Source organism: Festucalex cinctus, chromosome 13 (genome assembly GCF_051991245.1).
Source record: "Festucalex cinctus isolate MCC-2025b chromosome 13, RoL_Fcin_1.0, whole genome shotgun sequence".
NCBI classification, from domain to species: Eukaryota; Metazoa; Chordata; class Actinopteri; order Syngnathiformes; family Syngnathidae; genus Festucalex; species Festucalex cinctus.
The window spans coordinates 19,823,799-19,835,855 of NC_135423.1; the positions used below are offsets into that span (position 1 = coordinate 19,823,799).

Consider the following 12,057-nt stretch of genomic DNA (forward strand, 5'->3'; position numbering starts at 1 on the left):
TGTTTGAAATGAATGAATGCAGAGAGCACAGCCAGTGGTGACTGAATCAGCCACAAAAGGACACCTCACCAAATCCAGCAGATGGTGGTATTTTTCTTTCTTTTACTTTTTTAATGTACAAAACAGAACAGTGATTCAATTTGAAGTTAATGTGATGAAATGACGTGTATTTGAGTAACAGACAGAATAGTTCATTTATGTCAATCAAACACCCGAGGTAGTGATGCGAAACTGAAGCTTCAGGAGGCTCTTGCAATATGTTTTGACTCCTCTAGATGGTGCTCTTGGTTTAAAGATAAAGGATAATGCAAAGGAAATCAATTAGATTTCCACAGTACCTTAAAACCAAGATTCCCGTATAGAGGAGTTAAAAAGTATCACAAGTGCTTCATGAAGCTTCATTTGTCCATCACTACCTAATGGGCATGACTGATATAGAGATGTACGAGACCACTTTCTTTTCTTTTTTTTCGGGCCGGGTACAAGTAGTCACCAATACCAGTAACCGATACCAATATACTACTTTGGTTTTGATATATAAAAATTCCCAACCAAAAACAATGGCAGATCGTTTTAAAGAAAGACTTTTACAATATATACCGATATATTAATTTTCCTTAAAATTGCATGAAATTAATGATTTTCTACACTTCTAATTTCTTGTGGCCCTTTTACAATCAGGAACCTGTATCAGCTGCTGACGCGATTATCACTACCTTGAAGTAAGGCAGAATACCAATACCATCGGCACTTGCCCATCCCTCATATGTAGTATGCCATTTTTCATGATCCCATGTTGTAGTTATGACAGTGAGAGCAACCAAATGGATTGGATTCATCCAATTCATGTGGCGCTCCACCATTTTTATATAAATGCATGCATACATGAGTTTTAACATCCTCAACTTCTAATAACTCATCATTTTTATCGTCAACGTTCTTGGATATAACTAGGGACGGGCGGGTACCAATGCCAGATCTCGGTATAGGGTCGATACAAACAAATGCTATATAGGTCTTTCTTTAATATTATATCGCATTGTTTTTTTAGGTGGGAATTTTATGTATCAAATGTATTAGGTATTGATGCTCGGTATTAGTAACAGTTGAGTATTTGTCCTCCTATTGGTTGAAAAAAATAAAAATATCGACCATTCCTACCCATAACTACGAGTGAATGTTCCAGGGATTTCATCCTTCAAGAAAAGTGACTACATTGTAACATTTGGCAATGAGAAAACAAGATAATTCCCTTGTTTCTTGTTATTAAAACAAACAGAAACTGGGATGACTGTGATGAAGTGGTGTGTGAATGTGATGAGGGCTGAGAAAAAGACAAACCAACAACCTGACTGTCTGACAGACACGCAAAAAGACAAGAGACTTGACTTTAGGGACTATTATTCTGCCAGAGAATGATCCATATGGACAAGATGATGTCAAAGGGCGTCCTTTCAACAATGACTCATCATCACTCAGTGGCCTTCATGATGGGATAGCCTGTGAAAGTATGTGTGGCTGAGCTGTCTTTTTGGGAGGTATGTATTTGTGTTCATCTGAATTTGTGAGAGATAGCGCAGGATAAACGAGCATTTCTGCTATTCTTGGCCTCTCAGGAGAAAAGAGAGACTTCTCTGTTGTTTTACCAGCGCTCGGGCCAAAGACTGTCACCCACCATGTCAATTTGTTCTTTCATCAACATTTGCAAAAAGGCTCAGAGGAACACCATCAGTGCGAAGGTGAAAAACACATTCACTGAAGAAAAAAAAAAAAAAAGTATGATTAATGTTTGAAAACGTATGGAATTATTGTCGGTCAAGAACGATTGTTTTCCTTCTTGAGGTTGGATAAATACCAATGGACAATTCCTCCAAGGGAAGCCATTCCAGTAGTACCACAGACGGTATAAGGAACTTTCTGTTGTTTTTCATGTTTTCTTTGACTTTATTGTTGTCCTTTATTATAACTACTAACCCTATGACATGAAATTAATAATAAAAAACAACAACAAAGCATTCAATTGTCTTTGTCAGGTTGTGTTGGCAGGTAGACCCAAGCGCAGGGAAGCAGGGCATGGAGGCAGAGGTGCTCGAAAAGTAATTTGTTAAAAAAAAATATTGAAAGGGCTAACACGGTAGTTCAGTAATCAAAAACAGAAAATCCAAAAGTCCAACACAAGGATGTGACATTACTGGGCATAGATGTTGACTAAATGAAAGCAGGAAACTAAATACACGTACTAACGAGACCACGAAAGACACCTGGACACAACACACATGGCTGAGGGAGCTGATTGGATGACACAAGGGACCAGGATGACAAGAACAGGTGGACATGATAAAAACTGACGAGATATTGACAAAAAGAGACCCAAGGAAAACATGACAAAACCCAACTATAAACCAAACAAAACTCACAGCATGACACTCCTGCTTTTCTTCTATCAAGGGTCTTCCTTCATTTAATAGCTATACTGTCTGAACACAAATGTTTTGTTTTGCTTTTTAGCATTAGGTCAGTCGATATGTGTCACATTATGATTTGAACAAGAATTTAAACAATTTTGAAGAAGGTCATTTATGCCACCGGTGGAAGCCTCATCGGGCCCTAATTTCATGCCTCGGGCAAGTCTAGCAGAAAGTGCGGTCTAACACTGGGCATCTTTCTTTTTGGTACTTCCATTGATGCGCACGTAGAAATGTGCATTTGTGTCATGGTGTGAGTGAACACAGCTGACTTGCTTGGTAGTCAATAGATTAGCGGTGATAATTAAATATATTGGTACATAAAACAAGGACTTGCTGTTTCACAATAGCGATTGAGTGTTTCAAAACCACTCTTCTTATCTATGCAACGGTCTGTGGCTTTAAATTCGGCTTAGCCTCTACACCATCATTATGACTGTATAAAGAGAGTGTAATGGGTTTTTTGAGGGGTCATTTACGCAACTGTATCTGCAGAAATTGAAGGGCAGCATGTGTAAATTGTGCAACTCACTCTGTTTTACTCTTTACTGTTATACACGTTTGTCTTTACCGATTGATGTTACAACTTCATAGCATTATACTTTGAACAATGATAAAGTAATTGTGTAACACTGAAATAAACTTCTTAGTAAATTAGCCTTTAAACGATCTTTTGATTTTTATTACTGAATAAAGTTGTTGTTTGTAAATAAAGTTATCATTGTTTATGGATTCTCTTGTACAAGTTTCAGATTACTTTCATTGAACTGCCATGAAAATAGCGTATTTATTTCAATTATCTAACGTTTTGAAAATAGGACTTCAAGCATGTCACTCAACATATGAGGAATTTACCCATATAAATCCTAAGCTGCATTAAAAAAAAACTATAAAATACTACAAGAGTCTTTACCAATATTCATCAAATTATATGAAAATAGGCATTTCTTGATGAACGACAGTAAATCCTTCACACCACAAGCTACTAACTGACCTTCAGCAGCTTAATTGCCTTCCTGCCTATGAATACGTTTCCCCACCTAACTTTTCATCCCGAGCTCCACTGATTCTCTAACCATCTATCTTTTCCAACCCTCGGATTCTCCTTTATAATTTGCCATCTCTCCTGTATGCATCTTTTGTCACTGATTGTTGATGCGACTGGCTGCTTCCAGCCGGGGGAATGATCTGCCATGCTAACCAACCGGCTGCACCACTTGACCCCTTTTAGATTGAACTGTCAGATGTCAGCGATTAATGGTTAGGTAGAAAGAAAGTCATACCTGCAATGGCCCACCTCATGGTGCCCAGCCAAACACCACAATATCACAAACAGGGGTCCCTCCATAAAGCTAAGTAATGGACTCCAATGTAGCTATTTTATTTGTATGTTCCCAAGATGTAAAATTGTACAAAAGAAGTACTTTGGCGATACCATCCTAGTGACAAGGCAATGTATTCCTCAATGTAAAATGATGTGCCACATCCCTGCTTAGCTCAGAAAAGAATTATTATATACTGTATATAATTATATTATACTACATATATGAAATCAAAAATTCCTTAAAAAGGTGGATACATATTGCATGTGTAGGCCACATGTTTATGGGTGCAGATAAATCTTTTCGTATATATGTATTACTAGCTCTGAAGGTATGCATACATTTTGGCCACATTTGCTGATGGATGGGCTCTCGTCAGCGATTGAGTGCAGTGAGCAAAAGTGAAAGGACAGAGGTGAGAAAAATATACACGTACAATTAAAACGTGAAATATTAATGAACATGAAGAAATATAGTTAGCACGTCCGCTTCCCAGTTCTGAGGTCTCCGGTTCGAGTCCAGGCTCGGACCTTCCTGGGTGGAGTTTGCATGTTCTCCCCGTGCCCGCGTGGGTCTTCTCCGGGTACTCCGGTCTCCTCCCACATTCCAAAGACATGCATGGCAGGTTAATTGGGCGCTCCGAATTGTCCCTAGGTGTGCGTGTGAGTGTGGATGGTTGTTCGTCTCTGTGTGCCCTGCGATTGGTTGGCAACCAGTCCAGGGTGTCCCCCGCCTGCTGCCCAGAGCCAGCTGAGATAGGCGCCAGCAGCCCCCGCGACCCTTGTGAGGAATAAGCGGTCAAGAAAATGGATGGATGGATGAAGAAATATAAAGGTGACGAACTTCAAGGGCTCACCAAAATCAGGCTACATACACACTGCAGGGCATGATGCCTAATTTTTATTTTTGTTAAATCCAATCGTAGTTGCGCTTATTTTGCCCTCTACACTGTGAGTTGTCCTAATTATTTTTGCGGATTTGGAATGTTATGCACAAAATATTGAGTGAATTGAGTGAAAGCTGGGATAGGCTCCAGCACCCACGCGACCCTTGTGAGGAGCAATTGGTTATGAAAATGAATGAATGAATGAATGGATTTTTGTGAAATAAACAAAAACAAAATGATTTATTGCACTTAATGCTCTTTTCTTGTTGTTGCTTTTATACATGCAATTAAAATCATTACCGGAAAAGGAAATATATTAAGAGTATGCATTTTGCACATATGTACATATTTTTCCTTTATTTAAAACAGCATTTTTTTGTTATACATCTTCATAGGAAATGTGTAATCCTATATGGCCCTTAAGTGCACTAATGAAAAATTGTGGCTCCTTGAGCATTAATGTTGCCTATCTGTTACGTTCTGAGGTTGGATCCCAAAAGTGCAGACACAAATAATATTTAACTCTTTATTCACCTAACATCGAGAAACAATGAGAATGCATCAAGAATCACGAGACGCCAAGCCCCCTTAGGCTGTGGAGATGCACAGAGGAACCGTGGTAATAATCCGACAAACACACATTTCTCGATTTGGCTTAACGAGACAGTGAACTGATCGGATTGGCTGTGGCTAGACATGTTGGTAAGAGGACTGACATGGAATTATCTGATTGAGTGTTGACTAGATAAAGAGATTAAAGATTCTTGACATCACATCGCTCATGACATCACATAGCATAAAACCAGTTGAAACTAGATGCCGATTACATCAGTTCAAAACATCCGTTCAAAACACACTTGACCTGACGGTCATGACCCAAACATGACCCTTGCAAGACCCAAACTTAACCCTGGCGTGAGCCAGTCATGACACTATCCCTGATCTAAATGTTTTCCCTTTGTTTTCACATGATTTGATTGCTCTGAAGCTAATGTTTTACAGAACATAACAGTGTCTATGAATTGTGATTGGCTGGCAACCAGTCCAGGGTGCGCCCCACTTCTCACCCAAAGTCTGTTGGAATAGGCTTCAGCGTGCACCCGTGACCTTATTGAGGACAAACAGCGTAGAAAAAGAAAGGATGGATGGAAGTGTGTCTAATTTGCCCAACTGTAGCTAAGCCACCCTTACTTAGATCCGGTGTGCGTGATTTATTTTTTTCCACATGTGCCCCTCTGCACCTCTTATGTGCCTATAGTTCGCCATAGACTATTATACAGCTCACATGTATTGTAGCCAAGCCCGCTGTATGTTTATTGGCTACCATATTACAGTATGCACTATCCACGCTTACATGATTGAAGGGGAATATTATTGACCAAAACAAAATTATTTTTCAATCAAACAGCAATGTTTAGGATTGGATGGCCTTGGTGGAGATCTGGGGTCTATTTCACAAAGCAGGTTTAGTGAGAATCTTTGGTCAAGAAATGTCCTTCTGACAATAACCCTATTGATGAAGGTGCCGCATTATTGTGCAGGGAATTAAATATTCGTCGTGCGATTGTTATCAGCCCGCGCATAGATATCTTAGAACCGTTTCTGTATCTTAACTGATTTGCTCCCAATGACGTGTAAATACGTTTTTTATGTTTTAAGTGTCCCAAAGACGTATTGATACGTTTTTTTGTTTTTGTTTTTTATGCTAGAACATACAGAAGGCTTTGATGCAGCCTCTCAACTGCAGAGAATGGTTGCAGAAATGGTAGTTATTACACAAACGGCCAGCAGGTGACAGCAGAGCAAAGGAGATCAACCAGGGCCATCTAGAAAAAAAGCTAAATTACTTACAATTTTAAATAGATTTGTGAAAACTGATGAAACTTAGCTCTCTTCTAATGCTAATTTCTGCAAAACGGAAACAGATAGAAACACTGTTTTTCCCTGATGAAAGAAGAGACTTTAATCTTTCAGGATTGCACCTAAATGAAATGAATTAATGAACTACTATTCAACAGGTTTCCCCTGTAATATTATTGTGATTGCAAAGGACTACATTTCAATTGACGCATTGACCCGAGCAGCAATGTTCTCCCACGCCGCCTTCCTCTATGGGGAGCCGCTGCAGTGTTGCACTTGTTTTTTCTAAAGACATGTTCAAATTCGCCAGATGATCGCATTTAGATTTTCAGTTGAGAGGGGTGAAAAAATGCGGGAGCAGAGGATGGCGCTAGGCTCTGCTTCCCCATTGCCATGGTGACTCGATGAATCGGAGATCCATTGATGTGGTCTGTTTAGTGTAGAGGTAACTCCAGGTGAACTCTGTGTTGACAAAACTACCTCAAATCAGCTGTCCTGCAGTTTCCTCTCTCAGAGTATATCAGGGTTAGTCTGTGTTTGCTGAACATGCTTTGTGAAATGGACCTCTGAGCTCTACCAGCTGTAATTTAACTTACTATAAACTATATTCAGTACTTATTTCCCCTTGCTGAACATGGCTGAATTAGTTCTTACAGTAACGCATAATCCTTCACTTCTGTTTGCAAGGCAGCCGGAGGGCCTAAAATGCGAACATGTTCTAAAATGAGATGAGAGGGCTGTTTGGTCTTGGTCTCACTGTGTCTGTCTGTTGGACCGAGCGCAGTAGACCCACACGGCCATCCTGTGTTGTACTTGGCCGTCTGTCTGCTAACTGTCAGCGCAGTATCTCCTTACACTGACGAATGTGAAGTTTCCAGACCTTTCCCAAAGCTTTCATTCCCTTGTTCCCTTGTTCCATCTTGAGCAATGGTCAAGAAAACAAGAGTCCCTCCACTTGCTCGTGTAGCCTCCCTCATGGGGAGTGCCAATGTAGAGAACAGCGTTGAGTCTAAGGGGGTGAAAAAGAGCTGGCAAGAGGTGGGGGAGTTTGGTGAAAGAGGTGCAGACAAAACAGTATGCAGGAATGATAGATGAAAAATAGAAGAAATGTGGTGGGAGAGAAAGAGAAACAAACAGAGAAAGGGAGATAGAGAGGAGATGGAGGGAGCATAATCCTCTGAACATGTGAATATCAGACCAGTAGGCGTTTGGCGGCGTGTGTGAAACGGAGATAAAATCGATTAGCTTGTCCACTGACCCGGTGAGCAGTGAGGGCCCCCCCATTGCCCTCGTCCCGCCACAGCCCTGACAAAGACGTCCCGGGCCTGAGCCCAAAGGGGTCCCTTCTGGATACTGAGGTGAACAAAGTGGTGCCCTCCTGTCAAACTAAAGCCCTCAAGCCCCAGCAAAACAACAAACTGTGCTGCAATGCTTGACTGCTCCCTGATTCCACAGGAGACAGAAAAGATGTAGTTGACTGCTGAAAGAGGATACAGCCAGTCAGAACTAGGACTCAACATACACTTCATTCGTGTTTGTAATAGTTTGCCCCTGCCACCCATGTAGCTGAATAAGGTTCACCAAATATAGGCTATATGCAGTGCAGGAAACTATCACCACCATAATAACGATTTTTTTTTTTTTTTTTTTTTATCATCTTGTCACTAGGAAACTGAGCAGTATCGTCTTCATAAAGACAGAATTTTGATACTGATATCATTAAGTTATGTACGTATACCTAATAAAGTCCTCAATTGAATTTTCTATCATCAAATCAAACATGTACAGCAGGGGTCACAAACTCTGCTCCTCGAGGGCCCCTCTCCTGAATGTTTGAGGAGTTTCCCTCCTCCAGCACGCCTGATTCAAATGAACAGTTCATCAGCAAGCTTTGCAGAAGCCTGATAACGATGGTTATCATTTGAGTCAGGTGTGTTGGAGGAGGGAAATTGTAAAAGATGCAGGATAGAGGCCCTCAAGGACCGGAGTTGGTGACCCCTGGTGTACAGTATACTGGCTATAGCATTTTGCTTTTGTTTGCCTTTCAGCTGACACTCTAAAAAAGAGAATTGATGAACCAATTTAAGATTAAAAATTGAATTGTTGACCAACTTTAAAATATTGCTTCAATTGGTAACATATGATTGAAAAATTTAGCCCAAAGTGAATATATTAAGTTTAAGTGATTATGAGTTCATTAAATGTAATACTTTGGATTGGAGTCACTTTGGATTAATTTAATTCAGGTGAATATATTTAGTTTAATGCCCTCATAATTAATTAAACTTAATATATTCACTTTAGACTAACTTAATTAAATCGTGTGTTACCAATAGAAGCAATTTGTTTTCCTAAATTGGTCAACAATTCGATATGTAATCTTAAATTGGTTCAACAGGTCTCTTTTTAGAGTGTAGTGGAGTAACTCATACGTTTGGTAATTGTTTTTCATTTTTTCCCCCATAAATTAAATTTTTCATGTGTCTGATGAAGGAAAAATTGCTGAGACAGACAGACAGACAGACAGACAGAGACCCATAAAAGTATTGGGTCAAAAATAACAGGATTTTTATCAAAATTGGACCCACCCGTGATTCAATTTGACCCAAGTTTTGACCCAAAAAAATGGTAAAATCGGTTCAAATTGACCAAAGTAGCAGGTCACTCCAATATTAAGAGTACAGACAGACAGACAGACAGAGGGGCAACAAAAAGGGATCAACTCATCTCACTACTTAATTTTGGCCCACTTTTATGGTTTCTTTTACTTTTGACGCAACTATTTTTAGAATGCAAGTATCAAATTTTGCCATGACTTATGCACAGCTGGATATTATTTTGAAGATTAATAGGAAAAATATTTGAAATAGAAGTCTCAACTGTGACAACATGTGTCAGTCATTATCAGGTCCCGTATTTAGAAAGTATTTGCCCGTCAAACTTCCACCTGTTGACAGGACCTGAAACCTCTCGCTATCGTTTTATCGCCTTGTTTTCCTCATGATTTCCTCGGTAAGATCACCAGGTGAGGAGCGCCTCTTTGATTTCTGGCTCATGTAGTGCATCTGACCTCTCGGGTCACAGAGTGGAAAGAAGTGGATGTGTCACCGCTACGCTTCTCTCCTTGTTAGAATAATATTTCGACGGTGCTTTTAGGATGCTAACACTAATCAAAACAGGACATCCTGAGGAGGGCCCTGCTCACCAGCCGCTTTATGTTTTTGTGTTTGCGGAGGAGCGACAATCCCAGGAAGCTGTGAGAAGGGTTCATCAAAGCTCTGAGTGGGGGGCCCTGGCTGCAGGATCGCTGGAATGCGGTGTGGAAAGGAATCTCTACTGTCCTATTGTTCCCTTGTTTCCTCGGTCTCATCCCATGCAGGCACGTCCAGTTCACTTACAGGTAAGAAGCGCTAATCAGCCTCGCATTCCTTTCTTCAGCCACATTCTTTCCTCTGCTGTGACCTTGGCTGACCAATAACACTTTTACATGAGCACATACCTACATCTACATCATCAAACGAGACCCCATAAGGGCAAGAATTTGGGTCTTCTTATTTTTAAACAAGGGATTTGTGGCAGGCACAGCGTGATGAATATCACTCTTGCATGACCCACGATTGGGAAAGTGACAATTACAAGAGTTTTAACAGTATGAACAGTAATCCGTTATACCCGATTGACAAGGGTTATCTATATAATTTCAACAAAGAAGAAGAATTAAAAGGACAAAATTAGAGGATGTCTATTTAAAAAAAAAAAAAAAGGAAAAACTGCTTTCTTAATGTGTCCAAATTCCATTATTTTCACAGATTGTGAATGACTGATGTTTACATTTGAAAACTGCAGTAATTCTACCTTTCTTCAGTTCTCCATATCACTTCAGTTGAAATCCCAACAGACAGCTGCCAAAAAATGCTATGTATATTTTGATAACATACACTTGATGGTAACAAAAGTATGCATATTTACCGTCACTGAACTGCCTATACTGGATTGTGTGGTGTGTTCCAATTCCTTGTTAAAACTTTTCTCAGTGTATACATGTCAATTAAAGGAAACATTATGCAACTTTTTGTAAAACAGTTTCCATGTTCCCAAATGTTTTTGTCATTCTTGCGTCAAAATACTCCAAGGATCAAAATGTATGGTAAAATATCCACATTCTATTTCTTATCTTTCTGATATTAGCCTGTTCGAGCCTCATTCAACCAACCCCATGTACAGCCACTGGGGAGTCCAGATTATGTTATCATGATGACTGGGTGCAGAGCTAGGGGCTTGAACAAGGTAGGCCTAGAGAACAAACACCTGTAAAGACAATAAAAAGCATTTTCACTCGTCCATTTTCTATCCTACTTTTTCTTCATTAGGGACACAGGGGAACTGGAATCTACACCATGGACTGGTCACCAGCCAATCACAGAGCACAAATACTGATGACAAACAGCCATTCGCAAATGTGGACAATTTAGACTGAGTCCCTACACTTCGTTATCATGTTGGAATACTGCCCCGTGGCCCAGTTTCCCGAGGGAATGGATCAAGCTCTGCTTCAGTATGTTCAGTACATATTTGCATTCATGAAGTGTAGCTGCCCAATGGAAGCCGACAACGCCATTGCTGCACCAGACCATGACACTCCCACCATGCTTATAGGCAAGATACACTTGTCTTTGTACTCCTCACATGGCAGTTGCCACACACGCCTGACATCATCTGAACCAAATAAATTGATCGTGGTCTCATCAGACCACAGGGCATGGTGACAGCCTTCCAGGAGACTTGAGATGTGATATGCTCATGATTGTGTGCCTCTATGCTTATGTTCAGATATTAGTGTTTGTAGTTCTCAAAATCAGTCTTCATCTCGAGACTGGTTCGAGTCCACTTCTTAAGGGTCTCTGTCTCTTCCTGGAATCAAAGGAATTTTACCCGGTCTTGTCTCAGTCTCAGACAGAGCGGACTCTCGATTTTTGACCAAGACCGGTGGCAACCAGGCCAGTACAAATGTGATCAGAAGTGAAATAACACATTTGCTTAGATTAGACATTTGTTTCATTGTACTGTTTCAAAACATCAGCATTTGCTTTTGTTGCAAACATAATGGAAAAGATCTTGGTGATTTATTTATTTTTTTCGGGGGGGGTTCTTTGATATATACAGTCTTGGTCTTGTCTCGATCTTAACCTCCAGAAATCTTGATCTTGTCTGGGTCTCTACCACCGAAAGTCGTGGTCCTGACTGGGTCTTGACCTCCAAAAATCTTGGTCTTTGGTGTCGAACTCTAGAAGTCTTGGTCTTGTCTCTGTCTCAACCTCCAAATGTCTTGCTGTTGTCTTGGTCTTGACCTCCAAAAGTCTTGGCCTCAACCTCCCAAAGTCTTGGTCTTGTCTGGGTCTCGATATCCAAAAATCTTGGTCTTGTCTCAGTGTCGACCTCCAGTGGTCTTAGTCTTGTCTCAGTCTCAACCTCCAAATTTATTACTCTTGTCTGGTTCTTGACCTCTGAAAGTCTTCGCCTCGAC

The 12,057-nt window shown here is 40.4% G+C and overlaps 2 protein-coding genes across 8 annotated transcripts in view; one reads left to right on the top strand and one right to left on the bottom strand.

Annotated features, from left to right (window-relative positions):
• The window catches only part of mecom (MDS1 and EVI1 complex locus), a 219,551-nt gene that overhangs the window by 200,905 nt on the left and 6,589 nt on the right, over window positions 1–12,057 (bottom strand). The window lies entirely within an intron of this gene.
• Window positions 1,504–11,169, top strand: LOC144000438 (uncharacterized). The gene is made up of 5 exons (XM_077494265.1): window positions 1,504–1,538; window positions 1,617–1,739; window positions 9,769–9,933; window positions 10,722–10,820; window positions 10,904–11,169. Exons 2-5 carry the CDS (start codon window positions 1,677–1,679, stop codon window positions 11,003–11,005), a joined length of 429 nt encoding a protein of 142 aa, XP_077350391.1. The 5' UTR covers window positions 1,504–1,538; window positions 1,617–1,676; the 3' UTR covers window positions 11,006–11,169.